This window comes from Schistocerca serialis, chromosome 5, assembly GCF_023864345.2.
Source record: "Schistocerca serialis cubense isolate TAMUIC-IGC-003099 chromosome 5, iqSchSeri2.2, whole genome shotgun sequence".
NCBI lineage: Eukaryota > Metazoa > Arthropoda > Insecta > Orthoptera > Acrididae > Schistocerca > Schistocerca serialis.
Window position 1 is genome coordinate 80,088,378 of NC_064642.1, and position 21,876 is coordinate 80,110,253.

Sequence of the window (21,876 nt, forward strand, 5' to 3'; positions counted from 1 at the left end):
CTGAATAAGTTTAAAGAAATCCTAAAACTGGATGGCCAGGTGCAAGTTTGAACTCTGTTCCTTCCAAACACTAGTCTAGTGCCTTAGAAATGAGCCATCCCACTGGGGATGTATTAAGACACAAGACGTGCATGTGGGAGTGATGGACTTCAAATCGCTGCCCGGCCATCTTGAGTAGATTGTTTCGCATTGTTATCTAATTAACTGCAAGCAAATGGCGTAATGTTGTTTCACCAAATTCTAGTTTGGCTCTTCCTTGGTTCAGTGAAGTAATTCTTGGTTGATCCATTCTCTTGTTCATTGCCAGTTAAGTGACCCACCTCTCTCTCTCTCTCTCTCTCTCTCTCTCTCTCTGTCTGTCTGTCTGTCTGTGTGTGTGTGTGTGTGTGTGTGTGTGTGTGTGTGTGTAAAACACTAAACTTTAACCTTATTTACTTTCCGTTTTCCCTGAAGTTTCAACAGAAGTACTTGGCATATCTATGAGTCAGCAATAATATCAGATTATCAGATAGCTGATTCTTTTCTTGCAATGTACAAAAGCACTCTAGCACTCTGCAAGCATATGTATAGTCTGTTGCTGAACTGAAGAGCGAGCGAGCGAGCGAGCGAGCGAGCGAGCAGAGTCCCCACTCTGCCAACCCAGCTATGTCACAAGGCGGTTCTACAGGCTGTTTCACAGCGTGGTACCGGCACTGCCGCGGCGCGCGCTTCAAATATGTGACGAAGCTGTGTACAGATACGTCTCGGCTGCGTTCATTTTCAGGCAAATGCGTTAAGACCATTAAAAAAAAAAAACTATAGCTTCTTCCGAAACACAACATTATAGAGTAAATAATATTAAAATAAGAACGGAAGTCAGGATTCTACTACAAACATAGAACCAAATGCCTGTTTATGTGAATGTATGTTCCTCTATTACTATTTGTAAAATGAACCCCATATAATGCAGTCAGTCTGTAGAATATTAGGCTTGTTCTTATTTTGTGTTTCTACTAAAAGGTAGAAGTTTTCTTTGAAGAGCGTCATTGAAACTTAACAATTCTTGCAACACGAAGTGTGTTTAAAAAGTAAGCAGAAGTTTATAATTTTGTGTGTTGTATTAGCCCAATTTGCACTACTTTTTTGTCACTGTCTTCATAAACATGCCTCAAAAGTATGTGTTCAATGTTATGCGTGTTGGGTATTTACTCTGTTGTCAGCTGTCAGAAAGGTTACACGTGTTTTGGTAGCATCAATGATTATTTGTTTTGTATAAAAATAAATTAGAGAATGTGTATTAAATTTTGTTAGAAGAATGGAATAAAGTGTATGAAATTTTTAGAAATGGTAATATTGCTTTTGGTGAGCCTGTTATGAGTAAACCAAGGGCAGACAAGTGGTATAAACATTTCAAAGCAGGCCTTAAAGGACAGCGGTTTTACAAGCATGGATGAGATTAAAAATGCACAGTTAAGAGACTATAAACTATCCTGAAGAAACAGTTTCTAAAGTGTTTCGGGAACTGGAAAAATCACTGGCATAAGTGTATAGTATGTAATAGGGAATATTTTGAAGAGGATGACATTGCTGTAGATTAAAATATCAAAAAATAAAAATTAATATGTGAACGCACCTCGTATGTCAAGCTTTTTGCTTATTAGTCCAGAATCTGTGTACATGTTTCGAAGGAAATTTTAGCATTGTTTAGAAAAGCTATTGCCTACATGTTTTAAGCTATATGTCTTAGAATCAGGTCAATAGCGACCGAGATAGAGATTTAGTGTTCCATAAGCATCAAAGGTTTTACGTGATTTTGAAACTGTCTGTAACGATGGGTTTCCTCCCAAAATTATTAGTTTTCCTTCTTGGTGATTCCAGTAAACCATGTGGTTTATGTTTCCATTCCTTACTTATGCATCCTATTACGTGAGGCTGACGTTTGCATAAATTGCAGCCCTTTGATTGGGACTGGTAATATTAGCCAACAGTTCTTTTTCGGTCGCCACTTTAATACACACTGTAATAACATTAGAGACGATCGGACGCTCGTTACTCCCCAAATACCTTCTCTTCTTCGTATTCTGCACATTGTCTTGCAATGCTAGACGATTATCCATCACTTCCAGATATCGAAGTACATCGGTAAGTATACAAAGTTAACTCACTGACACTGGCAACTAAGATCCCACGAACAGAAACGACGTATATCACTGCACACCGATCTACACTGCTAGACATATAACGGGCAACAGATTTTGGGTGCCCCTGTAGGCTGGTGGCAGCGTTCTTCCGGGAAAGGCCACTTCCCCCACCAAAAGTGCTGCTCACTCTTTAGTTTACAGACAGACTATACACACCTCAGTAACGGTATTTGTTACTATTACATGTTAAGTCCCTCAAATTTTCTTGTTATTCATAAAGAAATTACTCTTTGTATACCCTAATCTTCTTCACTATATATTCAAAGATTAACAATATTGCATGACAGCTTTGTTTGAGTGTTTGAGATCAAATTTTCAGGTATGCTACAGATCTATCCCAGAATTTTCCATATAAATTGTGGAAGAATGTCTGTGTGCTGTTTTGTCATTACCCTAAACTGTTTGCCCAGTGGATATTTAATTTATACCAAGAAATGTGCTCTCTTTGCAACTTACTCTGTGTGAAACTGAAAGGAATTTTATCAGCACTTGATGTTTGGTTGATTTTTCATCATTTTATTTGCATTTGAACAAAATAATTCCTCATTTTATCATCACCCATTTCAGAATTCTGTGATGTTTATGTGAAGTCATGTGCCATCTGAACTGGGATGTCTTAATTTACAGCAGGGTCATCAGAGAAAAGCATATTGCAGGAGAGAACAAAGCACTACACACAAATATAGCTGTCTTTGTGTCTGCTACAGCATTTTCATAACAGCTAGTACTAAATGGAAATTTAATTATTTGGGAATTTGTTGTAGATTGGTACCAAAACTTACAGTTGCGCACAATGTTTCCACTGTAACTTTGCACATTTTAGTGGGCTTGCTGGGATTGGAAGAATCCTTGGAAGTTGGCAACTACTAGCTAGTATTGCCTTATTTGTGGGAAATGGCAAACTTGGCCATCAAACAGTGCTCTTTGTAGTGATATTGTGGTAGCCAGTGAGCTCCACCAGCTGTGTAATGTTTATTTTATTCGTTTCTTATTCGATTTCGGAAAACTATTTAGTCCGTCATTCTGCTTCTGTACAAGCACATAACACAGGTATATGCAGCACTGTGAGAGGGAGCCAGGGTCTTTTCAGCTCTTTGACACTCCTCTCCCCGTGCCAGACTGTGCCCAGTGAGGCTCCCTTTCTACTCTTCTAAAAGTGTCTTGTCACAATGGGGGCACTGCATTTGGGGAAGTAGTGTCATTCCATTCTCAATGGGTCTGCAGTGAGGGATCTTGTTGGATTTTTTAATTGTACATTTTTTATTTATACATTAGTATGAAAATACTGAGTTGCACTGCGGTTCAGAATTCACAATACACTATAAGATCCCCAATGGGAACGTACCTGATAAAGCACTGTAATTTCCAAGCCAGCCTCAATGACGTTTACTGTTAGTTTTCTTTCAGTTGTTACAGCTTTTTATCCTGGTATGTGTTCTTCTTGCTTTAAGCACAGATTATTGTAAAGACCTTCAGTTGTGGTTTGTTGCATGCAATCATGTTCTGTAATAAGTGTTAATTAATTAGTTAGGTGGTTGGTTAGTTGGTGCATTCCATATTTTGTAGATCAGTACATTCCATATTTTGTAGATCATGATCACAATAAGTGTTATGATGTGGAACATGTCAGTTGAATGAAAGATTTCACATGTATATTTATATAGCCTCATGCTGCCGTTGACAAGTTTGCAATTGACTGCTTATTTCTATTCATAAATTTGTGTGTGGCAATATGAGGAGTTGTTAAGGAGAAATGACTCTTAATCAATATTGGAAAACATTTCTGTGTATCACATATTTTATTTCCATTGGAATATCTTTAAATAGTTTTATAGCTGTGCTTCACTCCTTCCTGTGGCTATGTTGGGTTCATTAGAGATGATTAGAGATGATTTTTCCTTCTAATATTGTATATATGAATATGTCTAACTGTAATGAGTTGTTAACAATAAATTTCATCAAGTGACTGAATGAAATGTGAGGCTGTGATCAATATTCCAAATTGCTTAAACAGATGCCTGCAAGATGCACTGTCGTAAAGTGTTGTGTAGAGGCAACATACTCCTTATCTATTTCAAAATAAGTATATGGCCTAGGAGAAACTGTGAAATTAAGTCTGTGTTGTATAACAGTATGCTAAATCAGTGGACACATTATTTAATACTTTTATAATTTCATAATTTTCTCGTTCTGGTGCTAAAATTGTGTTGATTGTAAATAGCAAATTTTAATTTAGGCTGCTTGATGCATTAAAAACAGCCACTTCTATAAACAGTATTAGGCATGAGAAAGAATGCATTTGAAAAAATGTTGTTAATGATGGACAATAATAGGGAGTCTCCTCCATCCTTTTTTATTTGCCCAGTTGACCTGACTGAGCAAGGTGGGAGGAAAAGGGATGGTTGAGACACAGGGGAAGGGGGGGGGGGGGGGATCAAATTTCTGCCCAACCATGTGGATGTAGGTTTTTCCATTATTTCCCAAAATCACTTGGATAAAATGCAGAGCCATTTCTGCCAGTACTCGCACAAGGTTTCCCTTCCCTATACCCTCCTCCTCCTCCTCCTCTTCCTACTATATCTCTGATGATGCCAGTATTAAAAAGACATGAAAATCTCACCTTGTTTTATTTGTGGTGGCCATTTTAAATCTTTATGGGTCTCTGTTGCAGTGTATCAGACACCTTAGAAGGAGAGTGTTGCTATGCATATGTATGTTGGTGCATATGTATGTTGATGCATGCGTATGTCCATGCATACGTATGTTCCAGTGGTGCCCATGTCGAGGGGCAAGGGTGTCTGCAGACCCCACATCTCTCAAATAAAGGAAAAAAATATAGTGTAGCCAGGTGTTTTTCTTTCAAGAAAATGATTTAAAAGTTGGTATTACGTAGGTGTTGAATGGGGTCAAAACTGGAACTTTTTTATGGCTACTTACAAGTTGCCATTCGTCTTCCAGACTGTTGAAAGTACTCCATACCCCCAGGTCTAACCCCGTTCCCACCTGAAATCTATCATGTTGGTGGCCTTGATATGTTGGATGAAACATTGCCACCCTGTATGATGCTGTAATTATAAGTTTACTTATAAACAATAATAATTATACTTCTACCAAAGTTTGCATGTGGAAACTATAACCCAATTACATCAGTGATGATATTGGGCAGATGCTAAAAATGATTATAGGGGTGACTATGAGTAGGGGAGAAGATAGAAATAGAAGGGAGAAAAAAAATTAAAAGCACTGTTTATGACGTAATAAAACAGACTCGAGAGGTAGCATGCCCAAGAGAAACTGAAAAGGAGTGTTTTAAGCTCCCATTACATTACCATTTCATGACCCATAAGTTGCATTTTATAGATGATAAATCTTCTGACCCTGTAAGGCAGCTTCTCTCAGAAAGCAGTACCATGTGTGCAGATGAACTGTTACTAGGAGAAATGGAACCTCATCAAATTCATCACTAAGAACATAAGTCTATTGGCCAACACTACATTTCAGTCTATACGCCAGGTGGGAAATATTCCTGTGGAGTTTTACAATATTCCTTTGTCTTAACTGCCCAGTGAGCATGATTTCAATTTGCTTTGTATTCTCCATGTGGTTTAACTCTAACTCGCCTAAGAGAATATCTGTGGCATATACAAAAGATTCTTCTGAGCTGAAATTGGGTATATTAACTCCATTTCCTTTTGAAACTTGGATAATCATAAATAGGTCAGTTATACAATGTACTTAGATATTTCATAAAATATTTTTATGTTAGCAGTGAAAATACTATCAGGAAAATTTCATTAATTATTAGCTAAGCAAAATTAGTGCTATACTGAGGCTAGGGGAAATTAGAGTGTTTGAAATGTGCTCAATAATGAGACAGTTCGAAGCATTTTCTGAAACCCTGCATGTGTAAGTATTCCCTGTGAGACATTACAATTCAGCAGTTAATCATCTGAATATTTCTCACAGTGTAACACCTACCAATATTTCTGGTCTCTGCAGATTTTACTATCAGAACATCCTTGCCGGCTTGTCTCTCTTTTTGCAAGAAGCTTGCTTCGCCATATCTGTACTCTACAAATGTAAACGTTACTGTGTCTCTCAAAACTTTCATTTGATCCTATGCTTCAACTTTCATTCTGTATCAGTATTTGCCTTTTATTCTGCACCAGTTTTTGCTGCTTAATTTATCATGATTCTTAAAACCTATTTTCTCTGCTTTTCTTTCCTGATAACAGAGTAGGGCACAGCATGTCGGCCAATGTTGAAGGTGGTGGGAAGTGGAGCTGAGAGCGAGAGTCATGCCTCATGGCAGGAGAGGCTGCCTCTAGGAAGTCTCTCACTGTAGCATTCCAGAAGAGGCAGGACCTTGAGCTACGTAAGCTGAGAGAGCACCTGCATGAACAGTTGCAGCGAGATATAGCAAGGTGTGTCAACCTTTCCACTTCTTTGTATCTTCACCTAATTTTCAGAAATGTGTGCATTCTGTTTATGAATAATGGTCAGAAGTGGATGTTAACAATATCCATGCTAGAAGAAGAGAATCTACTTAGCAGCTGCTGAAACAGGACTATCTGGAACGAGCTGACACACAGATGGTGGAATGTCTAACTTTCAAAATTTTCTAACCTTTGATTATCAGTACAAGTATAAGGAACAGGAGTAGTGAAGCATATAGGTACGGGCACTGAAAGGAAGGAAATGTTGCTCCAAATCCTTTATCATGGGATGGCGGGGGGAGAATGGGGGTGAGGGGGGGGGGGGGGCACAGGAATGTTTAAAAAATGACAATGAACTGGTTCAAATTCCAAAATATTTGTAATAATTACATGTAGCTGGTTGGTTGCTAAGAGAGTTCAACTCAAATAGAATAAATGCCAAATAAATAACAAACAAAATAAAGTATTTGCAAAAATGAAGGCATGAAAATGTGTAGGGCGCACGCGCGCACACACACACACACACACACACACACACACACACACACACACACACACACACACACTCCACCATCGGACGCTGTTACTGAGCTTGTACCACAACACATGGACTCTATTCAAGATAAGTAGCTTCCTGTTCTTGTAAATAAAGAACCATGTTGATCCATGTGAGCATTTGTGTCATAGAAAGAGGATACTGGCCACCATAGCAACATTCTCTACCTTGCTCCCTTGGTCCAAGGCAGACAGTAGACATTCTGTAGCAATACTGAAAAGAACCTTATAGTCTGATTGAATTATTTGTTTGTTTAATGCAGCATGCGTGGAACCTAGTCCCTCCAATGAGAGCTCTCAATGTCTGACACTAGCTGTCCACCACTGCCAATGTGCTACAACAAACTGCCACTTCACTTGCAGTTTGAGTAGTTGTATACACCCATCAACCACTATTGACCCGGCAACCCTTTTAACTGTTAGCAGCAGCAGAAGGCAAAACTGCCATCTGTGTAAACTGGTTGTCCACTCCTGTTGTCCAAGCCGTAAGAGATGTAAAGCAGGAAGGTGATATGTTACCACAGTGGTACTACATAATAACTATTAAATAGCAAACAGTTTTAATTAGGGAGCAGGGGTCAGTTTTTCCAGAATGTGTTCCTATATGGCTGTTTCTTTCAGTATAGCATAGACATATACAGTGCATTGTATTGAATAGTTCATGTGGCATGAGAAGAATCAGCACATTTTGAGGCAGCCCATAAAAGCAGCTGAAAATAGCTTTACCAAAGACTGGCTGTAGATGAGGGCAAAGTCAAACCCTACCATGGTTGAGTTGAATCTGATGCAACGTAGGCCAAGTGAAAACATTAATTACATAGCAATGTACAATGTGTACTAATGTTCCAACCTGTAGCACAGTTATAATATTACAACTGCGAGACAACCACAAAGTACTAATAGCACTTCAATGGTCAAAATGTGCTTGGTTGAAAGCTTATAGAATTAAATAGCTTGAAGTACATGAAGATTTTATTAAATCAAAACCTATCGCTCACCCATGCTGGAGTGTATACACCTTTTTAATCAAAAGTCTGCACATGAGGGATTTATTTGGCACATGGGTACTCAACATTCAGTGTTCATGACACTAACCTGTTTCATCAGAAAATCACAGTTGTACATTGAATGAAGTGTCTTACAACTGAATTATCATTAGACAAGTGTAGTATTTTATTACTATTATTCTATTGTTCCTATTGTTGCTGCTGGCTAACGTTAAAGGTATCATATTTGAGAAACGTTTTAATCTGCCAGGAAGTTTCAGCTAGCCACTTCACTATTAAGGCAGTTTGAAACTTATTTCAAAGGCTCCAGTAGATCACAAGAAATTCTTTTTTGTCAGTTACTCCCAGGTGAGGGCACACCAGGGTGAATGGCTGCAGGATGTGATACCTGGTACACTCACTTTGGCCAGTAATAAGTGGCTTCAATAAGTTTATATGAATCCTGGGGATTTCCCCCTGTTAGTGAGCATTTAAGTGTTAATGTGACAATGAGATACATGAATGTCTCCTTGCCCACAATTTATGTTCCACAGTCTTCTTTCCTCACTCTTTCCAATTTAATGTGCATTATCGTTATCTTGGTCCCTCTATACTTATATTTACACAATTATTTAATTCAACTTTATTTTGGTATGACCTTTTTCTGTCAGTTTATTCCCCTCCTGATTTGCATCATTTTCCTTAGTCTTTCATTTCTATTATAGTTTACTTCCTACTAGCTCTCTCCAACATCTCACTTTTAACCAAACCCTTTCTGCATTTTGTTATTGTTTCATTTGACAGAGCAATGTGGTTCAGTAGTAAGACACTAGGCTTATATTTGGGAGGATTGGTTCAAATGTCTATTTAGGTTTTCAATATTATGAAAAGGAAAGTTGCTACTCACCATATAGCAGAGTTGCTGAGTTGCAGATAGGCACGACAAAAAGACTCTCATAAATAAAGCTTTTAACCTGTAAGGCATTCATAAAAAAATCAATCACACACACACACACACACACACACACACACACACACACGACTGCAGTCTCAAGCAACTGAAGCCACACTCGCTTTGTGTGTGTGTGTGTGTGTGTGTGTGTGTGTGTGTGTGTGTGTGTGTGTCCGCCCATCATCTATTTTTGACCAAAGCCTTACTGGCCGAAAGCTCTACTTGTGACTGTCTTTTTGTTGTACCTATCTGTGACTCAACATCTCTGCTATATGGTGGCAACTTTCATTTCACAATATTGTTACATTCCATCCTGGATTTTCTATTGTTTTGTTTAGGTTTTCTGTATTTTTCAATAAATCACTTAAGGCAAATGTCCGGGTAGTTTCACTGAAAGGGCATGACCAATTTCCGTTTTGATCCTTCTCAACTAGAGCTAGTGATCTAATGACCTTGATGTCAACAAGATGTTAAACCCTAGTCTTTCTTATTTTTTTCTGATTTAATTTGTACTTGCGAATGGTGGTTAAGATTGTCAGATTTGTTCTGGAATTTGAATCTCGGCTGTCAGTCATAATTAATTCCTTATTACTTCCTGTAGTTTCCGTGACTACTGATAAAGTGTTTGGAGCAATCTTTTCTTCCTTGCAGTACCCTTTCCTTGGTTCCCATCTTTATCGTGAAGGAGCGTTGGAAACTTGGAAGCTAGAGTATCAGTCGTATTTTTAATTGGTATCTTCCTAGGGCTATTCTCATTGTTACTTTTTGTGCACGTGTTATATTCTTTTTCTTACAGAACAATGAAAGTCACAATTAATAAAGAAATAATTTATGGTTTATTCCTTTTCATAAAGAAGTGAAGTGACTATTGTGAATGCTCTTTCGTTGGTTACAGAACAGTAAAGTGCTGTCAATTTCTCAAATGTGATACCTTTAATGTTAGCCAGCAGCAACAATATGAACAATAGAATAATAGTAATAGAATACTAGGCTTGTCTCATGATAATTCAGTTGTAAGACACTTCGTTCAATGTACAACTGTGATTTGCTGATGAAACGGGTTAGTGTCGTGAACACTGAATGCTGAGTACCCATGTGCCAAATAAACCCCTAATGTGCAGACCTTTGATTGAAAAGGTGTATACATTCGAGTATGGTTTGATTTAATAAAATCTTCATGTACTTCAAGCTATTTAATTCTATAAGCTTTCAACCAAGTACATTTTGGCCATTGAAGTGCTAACTACACTCCTGGAAATGGAAAAAAGAACACATTGACACCGGTGTGTCAGACCCACCATACTTGCTCCGGACACTGCGAGAGGGCTGTACAAGCAATGATCACACGCACGGCACAGCGGACACACCAGGAACCGCGGTGTTGGCCGTCGAATGGCGCTAGCTGCGCAGCATTTGTGCACCGCCGCCGTCAGTGTCAGCCAGTTTGCTGTGCCATACGGAGCTCCATCGCAGTCTTTAACACTGGTAGCATGCCGCGACAGCGTGGACGTGAACCGTATGTGCAGTTGACGGACTTTGAGCGAGGGCGTATAGTGGGCATGCGGGAGGCCGGGTGGACGTACCGCCGAATTGCTCAACACGTGGGGCGTGAGGTCTCCACAGTACATCGATGTTGTCGCCAGTGGTCGGCGGAAGGTGCACGTGCCCGTTGACCTGGGACCGGACCGCAGCGACGCACGGATGCACGCCAAGACCGTAGGATCCTACGCAGTGCCGTAGGGGACCGCACCGCCACTTCCCAGCAAATTAGGGACACTGTTGCTCCTGGGGTATCGGCGAGGACCATTCGCAACCGTCTCCATGAAGCTGGGCTACGGTCCCGCACACCGTTAGGCCGTCTTCCGCTCACGCCCCAACATCGTGCAGCCCGCCTCCAGTGGTGTCGCGACAGGCGTGAATGGAGGGACGAATGGAGGCGTGTCGTCTTCAGCGATGAGAGTCGCTTCTGCCTTGGTGCCAATGATGGTCGTATGCATGTTTGGCGCCGTGCAGGTGAGCGCCACAATCAGGACTGCATACGACCGAGGCACACAGGGCCAACACCCGGCATCATGGTGTGGGGAGCGATCTCCTACACTGGCCGTACACCACTGGTGATTGTCGAGGGGACACTGAATAGTGCACGGTACATCCAAACCGTCATTGAACCCATCGTTCTACCATTCCTAGACTGGCAAGGGAACTTGCTGTTCCAACAGGACAATGCACGTCCGCATGTATCCCGTGCCACCCAACGTGCTCTAGAAGGTGTAAGTCAACTACCCTGGCCAGCAAGATCTCCGGATCTGTCCCCCATTGAGCATGTTTGGGACTGGATGAAGCGTCGTCTCACGCGGTCTGCACGTCCAGCACGAACGCTGGTCCAACTGAGGCGCCAGGTGGAAATGGCGTGGCAAGCCGTTCCACAGGACTACATCCAGCATCTCTACGATCGTCTCCATGGGAGAATAGCAGCCTGCATTGCTGTGAAAGGTGGATATACACTGTACTAGTGCCGACATTGTGCATGCTCTGTTGCCAGTGTCTATGTGCCTGTGGTTCTGTCAGTGTGATCATGTGATGTATCTGACCCCAGGAATGTGTCAATAAAGTTTCCCCTTCCTGGGACAATGAATTCACGGTGTTCTTATTTCAATTTCCAGGAGTGTATTAGTACTTTGTGGTTGCCTCGCAGTTGTAATACTGCAACTGTGCTACAGGTTGGAACATTAGTACACATTGTTAATTGCTATGTAATTAATGTTTTCACTTGGCCTATGTTGCATCAGATTCAATCCAACCATGGTAGGGTTTGGCTTTTCCCTCATCTGCAGCCAGTCTTTGGTAAAGCTATTTTCAGCTGCTTTTATGGGCCGCCTCAAAACATGCAAATTCTTCTCATGCCACATGAGCTATTCAATACAATATACTGAAAAAATAGCCATATAGGAAATTCTGGAAAAACTGACCCCTACTCCCTAATTAAAACTGTTTGCTATTTAACAGTTGTTATGTTGTACCACTGGTACCATATCACCTTCCTGCTTTACATCTCTTACGGCTTGGACAACAGGAGTGGACAACCAGTTTACACAGATGGCAGTTTTGCCTTCTGCTGCTGCTAACAGTTAAAAGGGCTGCTGGGTCAATAGTGGTTGATGGGTGTATACAACTATTCAAACTGCAAGTGAAGCGGCAGTTTGTTGTAGCACATTGGCAGTGGTAGACAGCGTCAGACATTGAGAGCTCTCATTGGAGGGACTAGGTTTCACGCATGCTGCATTAAACAAACAAATAATTCAATCAGACTATAAGGTTCTTTTCAGTATTGCTACGGAATGTCTACTGTCTGCCTTGGACCAAGGGAGCAAGGTAGAGGATTTTGCTATGGGTGGCCGGAATCCTCTTTCTATGACACGAATGCTCACAAGGATCAGCACAGTTCTTTATTTACAAGAATAGGAAGCTACTTATCTTGAATAGAGTCCATGTGTTGTGGTACAAGCTCAGTAATAATAGTCCTCTTCCAGGCAATATTGGTAGTCTTGCTGTTGCTAACTTTTATGTCGCTGCTAGTCTGAATCTGGTCGCCATGCCCTGTCGTAGCCCGAATGAGGCAGTGAGTCACTAATTGAGAATGAATGACAGACGCCAAACTGGAATGTGCATTAGTGCCAATGAGTTAGTGAGTTAGTGACTGAGTGCACGTCCTCCAGTTTGCGATGGTGGCCTAAATACTTGCTGTCGAAGGGGCATTGTCGGTGTGTTGGTTGTAAGTCTTTCTCTGGCCTCTCTTGTGATATGCGCACTTGATAGAGCATCTTCTATCAAGCTTCACGCTACATCGTTGCTGACCGGTGTGCTGGCGACAACTTACGCCAGCACATTCCTCCCCCCCCCCCCTCCCCCCCAAAATGCCCCTAGTGTTGTCATGTAGGGAAGATGCGAATGACAACGGGGAGGGATGTTGAGATGAACTGGGAGCTCTGACTGTGGAGGAAGGTGAACTCCCAACTGTACCTTGCCATCTGGCTTTTGAGGAACAGGAACATCCTCCTGAAAACTGCTGCCAGGGCACACGTCCAGACCTGAGGGCGTGTCCTGGGCCAATGACTGTGATGGCAGGTCTATGTCCATTGGGTCTGCGAGCGGCGACGGCAGGGGTGAGGGCACATCATCCATCCGCTCCTCCTGAAGTGCCCTGGTGGCACTTTGGGGTGGCTATGAAGGCCACACGGTCCTGTGAGGCCTTGAATCTGGGGGAAGAAAAGCAGCAGAATCACGGGGCAAATGAAATGCACGAATTTGGTTCTGATGGTGGTGCAAACCATTGGGACCTGCAATCGAGTACATAAAAGAGCCAAGACATTCCTGGATCATGCTTCTTTCCCAGCGCCCACAGTTGCCATAAACACTGGAAAGAAAAACATGATGTGGTGCAAAGCGATACTTGCAGACCATTCACAGTGCCGGATGCTGTGGTGGGTGTAGCAAGTGTAGCAGCGTGCGATGGCGGCGGCCATGCACAGGTTCTGCTGGTGATGGTCCATCTTGTGGGTGGGAGCGATAGGAGGTGAGAAAGAGTTGCAGTGCCTGTTCCCGTGAGTGGATGATGTGAAGCTTGGCCGTCTGTTGTTCGAAAGTGTGTATGAAGCATTCTGCTTCTCTGTTGGACTGGGGCTGAGACGGAACACTTGTTACACAACAAATGCCATTTTGTGCACAGAACTGTTCAGAATCAAGCAAAGTGAACTGTGGTCCATTGTCTGACACAATTACTTCTGGGAAACCTTCTGTGCAAAATATGGAGGACAGTACTTTAAGGGTGCTACATATTGTGCGGTAGAAGCCATAGGCACCGCAAATGGGAATTTGCTAAAAGAGTCTACCACTGTGAGCCAACAATTGTTCCTAAATGGACCTGCAAAGTCAGTTTACACCAGTTGCCATTGCAATTGATTCTTAAGCCAAGCTACGGATGTTTGTGGCGGAGCTGACTGTTTTTATCCGCATGCGTGACACTGTGATGTCATCTGTTCAATATGGGCATCCATGCTCTGCCAAGTACAGTACCGTTGCGCTAACTGTTTAGTGCGAACAATTCTCCAATGTCCTTGGAGCAGTCACAACACATCCTTTTGCAGTACTTTGGGAATAAGCATACATGATTGTCCACTGTCATTTTGAACTAGAATCACACCCTGTTGAACTGAAAAGTTATGCTGACATGCAAAATATTGGCACAGGAGTGAATCCTGAATGTTGTTCAGTGAACAAAGCCAAGAAGTGTGAACATAATGCAACAAAATCTTGAGATCTGGGTCTGCTTCTGTGACCTGTGCAATTTTTCTGTAGTGCAAAGGAAAAGATTCCAGCAGTTTAGAGTCCTGCTCTTCGATTTGGCAACAAGATGTGGCAGATGCATCAAAATTGTAGTCTGGGCTAGTCGGAAGGCGAGATCGGGCGTCTACATTGCCATGCTTTGCTTTGGGTCTGCACACAATTTCATACTGGTACCGCAAAAGCAACAAAGCCCAATGTTGCAATTTTTGAGCAGTGCTGTAGGAACTGGCTTTGATGAATGAAACAAGGACTGCAAAGGTGTGATCTGTCACTATGAAAACTTGTGACCATACAAATAGTGATGGAATTTGGTCACACCATACACAATAAAGAGAGCCTCTTTTTCTGTTTGTGAATAATTGCACTGAGAATGAGTTAACAACTTTGAGATAAAACAATAAGTCCATCTTGTACACAAATTCTGTGCAAAAGCACAGCTCTGATTCCGTAGAAAGAAGTGTCGACTTGCAAAACTACCGGCTTGGCAGTGTCAAAATGCAATAAACATCTGTCACTAAGCAAAGCATTTTTGAGTTTCTGAAATGCATCTTGGCAATCTTTAGTCCACACAAAAGGTACATTTTTGCAATGCGGTGGAGCCGCAATCTGAGTGACATTCAGTATAAACTGAATGTAGTATGTCGTCTTGCCTAGTACTGACTGTAGTTCACACACATTGCGAGAAACAGGTAGGGGGTTCTCACCCTAACTATTGATCACAGGACCTAAATACTGTAGTTCAGTTTGAAAAAAGTCGCACCTGAGTGCTGCTTCTGACACTCGAAAAAGAGTACGCAAATTATCAGTGTGTTCCTCTGGTGTATGACCTGAGACAGCAATATTGTCTAGGTAGTTTGAACAAAATGGCACTTTTACAGTCAGCTGTTCCAAGCAATGTTGAAAAATGGCGGGTGCGGAAGCACTGTTGAAGGTCAAATGCAAATACTTGAGCGGTCCTAAGTGCGGATTTACAACAAACACTTTTTGTGATTTTTTTTTTCATCCAAAGGAATTTGCAAGTACGTATCATGAAAATCTATCTTAGAAAAAGTAACATCCTGTCCATGAGTTCCTCAGGGTGAGGTAATGGATAAGTGTCAACTATTGTCTGTGGGTTGACTGTAGACTTGAAGCCAACACAAATGCAAATACAACCAGAAGACTTGGGCAACAAAACTAGTGGACTTGCCCATTTACTAGCTTGAATGAGAGCAATTAACCATTATCTTGCATTTCTTTCAATTCACTGGCTGGTTTGTCTCTTAAAGCATTTGGAATGGGGCAGGCCCAAAAAAACTTAATCTGTGCATTGTCTTTCAATATAACATGTGCTATGAAGTTATTAGCTTTTCCCATTCCTACTGAAAATAGTCCAGGAAATTCTTTAAGCACACTAGTAACACTGTCATTTGGTGTGAAAGCCGACTCTGAAAGTACATTGTCTTGGATGCTAAGTCCAAAAAAGTCAAAGGCATCCAAACCTAATATGTTCTTACTGTCTCTTGATTTCAACACGGAAAAATTCACTGTCCTAGTGTGGTAGTGTGAGATTTATAAGTGACAGGCAAATTACACTGTCCAAGCACTGGAATTTCCTGTTTATTGTAAGCAGTGAGGTGCTTGCTAGATTTAGAAAGGCGTGGTGAGCCAAACTGTTTGTATGTGGCACAATTAAGCAAGGTTACTGAGGTACCGGTGTCTAACTGAAAGTTCACATGATGGCCAGCAATTTGTAATGAGACAGTTTGTTAGAATGTTATTGTACAGCACTAGTGTGAGGAAGAGGCGCAATCTTAATTTTACCTTTGTTAGGATCTTTTGTGGATTTTGAAAACGCAGTGTTCACTGCATGTGCATGAGCCTGGTTTTCCTGGGAGTGCGTAAAATTAGTGTTTTTGTGCCGTAGCAAACTAACTGTGTGGACATGGCCTTTTTTTTTCCCCACATGTGTAACATGTTGTGTTACACGATGAGCAGTCCTATCTTTTATGGCGAGTGAAACATCCAGGGCAAGACTTCACTAAATTCACAGGTCTGTTTACATGTCTAAGAGTCTGTCCATGCGACTGTGTATGTGCTCTATGTTGTGGGCGGACGCGAGCAAGGGGCGACTTAGCCCAACAAATCGGTGCCTGGTCGAACTTATCGGCTGCTATGGCACCCGAATCATATTGCTCTTAGATTTGCAATACTTGGAAAAGTGATGGATCAGAGTACTTTAAGATCTGTTCCTGTATTCTACTATCTGGGACATGGAACTTCATAGCATCCCCTATCATTAAATCACTGTAAAAACTGCCACAACTACACATAAATTTGCGCTTCCTAGTCATGCCTATTAATTCTGTGTACCACTGGTGGTATGTCTATTCCAGCTTTTTCTGCAATTGAAAGAACTGATATCTAGCTGCAGCTACTTGGACTTGCTGGTTATGTTATTGAGTTAAAGCAGTGATTACTTGGTCATAGCAGAGTTTTTTGGGAGACATGGTTTGGAATAGTTTTTGTATGAACCTGAACACTGGGGATCCCACAATCAAAAGGAAGTATTGTAACTCAACAGTAACTTGAACATGATGAATTTGACAATGTGCTTGGAACTGAGTCAGGTATTAGAGCCATTCCCCTTCTGTGTTGTTACATCACCAGAATGTTGTCTTGCTGGTTGGTGGCACATGTTGGGCTGGTCGGTTAGTTGTGCAGCGATGCAGCTTGTGCGGCCAGTAGTTGTTGTACGGTCATCAGTAGGGTAGCAATTTGTTGGTTCTGAAACAGAAAAACTTATTTTAGCTCCATCACATTTGTCATCTGCAGCTGAGGTGCAGGGGCAGGGGGTGGAGGGGTGGGGAATTCATGGTTTACACAAATACATTATATCGAAAAGCAAGTAAAGTAGCTGAAAAGAGAAACTTGATTAGTTCTGCGGCTCTCCTCCTGTAATATGCGCAAGAACACAACAAAAAATTAGCACATATAAACACGATCACCCCTGCAAACTGAAACACAGGAAAAGCTAGCGTAACCTTTGGCCAAGTTTACTATCTATGGTCTCCACTGAATTATCCTCATCACCACTGTACTATACTCATCTTATACCAAGGGAGCAAGGGAAAGAATGTTATGGGTGGCTGGTATCGTCTATGACATGAATGCTCACAAGGATTAACCCGGTTCTATATTTACAAGAACAGGAAGCTACTTATCTGGAATGGGGTCTGTGTATTGTGGTATAAATGTGGTAATAATAGTCCTCTTGCAGACGATATTGGTAATCTTGCTGTTGCCAACTTTAATCTCGCTCTAGTCCCCATCTGGTCGCTATGCCCTGTCATAGCTGGATTGAGGCAGAGAGTCAGTAAGTGAGAATGCATGACAGATGCCAAACTGGAGTGTGCATTAGTGCCAATGAGTTAGTCACTGAATGTGAGTCCTCCAGTTCGCGATGGCGGCCTAAATACTTGCTGTCGAGAGGGCATTGTCGGTGTGTTGCTTGTGAGTCTGCCTCTGGTTTCTCTTGTGAAAGGCGCGCTTGATCGAGTGCCTACTATCCATCTTCGTGCTACATCTTTGCCGACTGGTGTGCTGGTGACAACTTACTCTAGCACACTCCACATGATATTTTGTATATACCAGACATTAGAGTGTCCCATGTAATTCTTCATAGGCCTCAGTGGTCTATTTTGATTTTTGATGGAGACCTAAAAAACTGATAAGTCTCATCAGGAACTGGTTAATGTACCCAGCTGTTTGCTACATTTAGGTGCAGACAGGTTCTGAAAGTGAAAATGCATTGTCAAAAAATGATTTTCACTAACAAGCTTACTTGTGAAGATTTGAATTGGTTACTAGCCCAGTTAAATACCAGTTTTCTGATAATCACTTGTTTTACATGAACAGTGTGTAGAAATCAGATGTTCTGGTTTCTAGTTAATCAGCACTGTAGCTGTTTTCCTTTAATTAAATATAGCAGCTAGTCAACTTCTTTGTCCCTTCTTTATTTTTTTCCCCCTTAGTTTGCCATCTGGATTAGCTGACATTTTTATAAACAGATTCATACTTGACAACCCAAGCTCATTTCAGAAATGGTTGAGCACATACATTGTATGGAACATTGATTGTTAAAGAGTAAATCTGGCAGCGAGAACAAAATTTCCAGAATAAATATTGGAGTATTTACAAGTCCAGTCAGAAGCAGTATTGGGAAATTGACTGTTGAAAATTGGACTGCGAGACCTCTGTTATTGTGGTGATAAGTGACGCATAATGGCAGTAATGCAGCATTGATGTTTTCCTTTATGGCAATCAACTTGTTGGATTGTCTTGAATTTGTGTGGGGAATGAAGCAGTAAATATTTTGTACACCATATTGGATGCCATTTTGTGTAGTGCAAAATTTCAGCTGCTAGTCCCATACTGCAAAACTAATTTACTTTAATCACAGTTATTAATTATAGAATTTTACTCTGAGCATGACGTTTGCAGTTAATAACTAATAACATTTGCAGTTAATAACAAATAACCCCCCCCCCCATGAACCATAGACCTTGCCGTTGGTGGGGAGGCTTGCGTGCCTCAGCGATACAGATAACCATACCGTAGGTGCAGCCACAATGGAGGGGTATCTGTTGAGAGGCCAGACAAACATGTGGTTCCTGAAGAGGAGCAGCAGCATTTTCAGTAGTTGCAGGGGCAACAGTCTGGATGATTGAATGATCTGACCTTGTAACACTAACCAAAACGGCCTAGTTGTGCTGGTACTGTGAACGGCTGAAAGCAAGGGGAAACTACAGTCGTAATTTTTCCCGAGGTCATGCAGCTTTACTGTATGGTTAAATGATGACGACGTTCTCTTGGGTAAAATATTCCGGAGGTAAAATAGTCCCCCATTCGGATCTCCGGGTGGGACTACTCAAGAGGACGGCGTTATCAGGAGAAAGAAAACTGGCATTCTACGGATCGGAGCGTGGAATGTCAGATCCCTTAATCGGGCAGGTAGGTTAGAAAATTTAAAAACGGAAATGGATAGGTTAAAGTTAAATATAGTGGGAATTAGCGAAGTTCGATGGCAGGAGGAACAAGACTTTTGGTCAGGTGAATTAAGGGTTATAAATACAAAATCAAATAGGGGTAATGTAGGAGTAGGTTTAATAATGAATAAAAAAAATAGGAGTGCGGGTAAGCTACTATAAACAGTATAGTGAACGCATTATTGTGGCCAAGATAGACACGAAGCCCACGCCTTCTACAGTAGTACAAGTTTATATGCCAACTACCTCTGCAGATGACGAAGAAATTGAAGAAATATATGATGAGATAAAAGAAACTATTCAGATAGTGAAGGGAGACGAAAATTTAATAGTCATGGGTGACTGGAATTCGATAGTAGGAAAAGGAAGAGAAGGAAACGTAGTAGGTGAATATGGATTGGGGAGAAGAAATGAAAGAGGAAGCCGATTGGTAGAATTTTGCACAGAGCATAACTTAATCATAGCTAACACTTGGTTCAAGAGCCATAAAAGAAGATTGTATACATGGAAGAAACCTGGAGATACTGCCAGGTTTCAGATAGATTATATAATGGTAAGAGAGAGATTTAGGTTTTAATTGTAAGACATTTCCAGGGGCAGATGTGGACTCTGACCACAATCTATTGGTTATGAACTGTAGATTAAAACTGAAGAAACTGCAAAAAGGTGGGACTTTAAAGAGATGGGACCTGGATAAACTGACTAAACCAGAGGTTGTGCAGAGTTTCAGGAAGAGCATAAGGGAACAATTGACAAGAATGGGGGAAAGAAATACAGTAGAAGAAGAATGGGTAGCTTTGGGGGATGAAGTAGTGAAGGCAGCGGAGGATAAAGTAGGTAAAAAGATGAGGGCTAGTACAAATCCTTGGGTGACAGGAGAAATATTGAATTTGATTGATGAAAGAAGAAAATATAAAAATGCAGTAAATGAAGCAGGCAAAAAGGAATACAAACGTCTCAAAAATGAGATTGACAGGAAGTGCAAAATGGCTAAGCAGGCATGGCTAGAGGACAAATGTAAGGATGTAGAGGCTTATCTCACTAGGGGTAAGATAGATACTGCCTACAGGAAAATTAAAGAGACCTTTGGAGAAAAGAGAACCACTTGCATGCATATCAAGAGCTCAGATGGAAACCCAGTTCTAAGCAAAGAAGGGAAAGGAGCAAGGTGGAAGGAATATATAGTGTTTATACAAGGGCGACGTACTTCAGGGCAATATTATGGAAATGGAAGAGAATGTAGATGAAGATGAAATGGGAGATATGATACTGCGTGAAGAGTTTGACAGAGCACTGACGGCCTTGGGAGAGCCAGTCCTGACAAAACTCTACCATCTGGTGAGCAAGATGTATGAGACAGGCGAAATTCCCTCAGACTTCAAGAAGAACATAATAATTCCAATCCCAAAGAAAGCAACTGTTGACAGATATGAAAATTACTGAACTATCAGTTTAATAAGTCACGGCTGCAAAATTCTAACGCGAATTCTTTACAGATGAATGGAAAAAGTGGTAGAAGCTGACCTTGGGGAAGATCAGTTTGGATTTCGTAGAAATATCGGAACACGTGACGCAATACTGACCTTACGACTTATCTTAGAAGAAAGAGTAAGGAAAGGCAAACCTACGTTTCTAGCATTTGTAGACTTAGAGAAAGCTCTTGACAATGTTGACTGGAATACTCTCTTTCAAATTCTGAAGGTATCAGGGGTAAAATACAGGGAGCAAAAGGCTATTTACAATTTGTACAGAATCCAGATGGCAGTTATAAGAGTCGAGGGGCATGAAAGGGAAGCAGTGGTTGGGAAGGGAGTGAGACAGGATTGTAGCCTCTCCCTAATGTTATTCAATCTGTATATTGAGTAAGCAGTAAAGGAAACAAAAAAGAAATTCACAGTAGGTATTAAAACCCATGGAGAAGAAATAAAAACTTTGAGGTTCGCAGATGACATTGTGATTCTGTCAGAGACAGCAAAGGACTTGGAAGAGCAGTTGAACGGAATGGACAGTGTCTTGAAAGGAGGGTACAAGATGAACATCAACAAAAACAAAATGAGGATAATGGACTGTAGTAGAGTTAAATCGAGTGATGCTGAGGGAATTAGATTAGGAAATGAGAGGCGTAAAGTAGTAAAGGAGTTTTGCTATTTGGGGAACAAAATAACTGATGATGGTTGAAGTAGAGAGGATATAAAATGTTGACTGGCAATGGCAAGGAAAACGTTTCTGAAGATGAGAAATTTGTTAACATCGAGTATAGATTTAAGTGTCAGGAAGTCGTTTCTGAGAGTATTTGTATGGAGTGTAGCCATGTATGGAAGTGAAACATGGACAGTAAATAGTTTGGACAAGAAGGGAATAGAAGCTTTCGAAATGTGGTGCTACCGAATAATGTTG

General features: G+C 41.2%; 1 protein-coding gene across 1 annotated transcript in view; it reads left to right on the forward strand.

Moving 5' to 3' along the window:
- Window positions 1–21,876, forward strand: part of LOC126481757 (uncharacterized) — a 189,995-nt gene that overhangs the window by 12,350 nt on the left and 155,769 nt on the right. Inside the window, exon 2 of the mRNA XM_050105711.1 lies at window positions 6,416–6,604. Within this exon, the coding sequence (XP_049961668.1) occupies window positions 6,486–6,604 (119 nt within the window). The 5' untranslated portion in view covers window positions 6,416–6,485. The remainder of the gene's footprint in view (window positions 1–6,415; window positions 6,605–21,876) is intronic.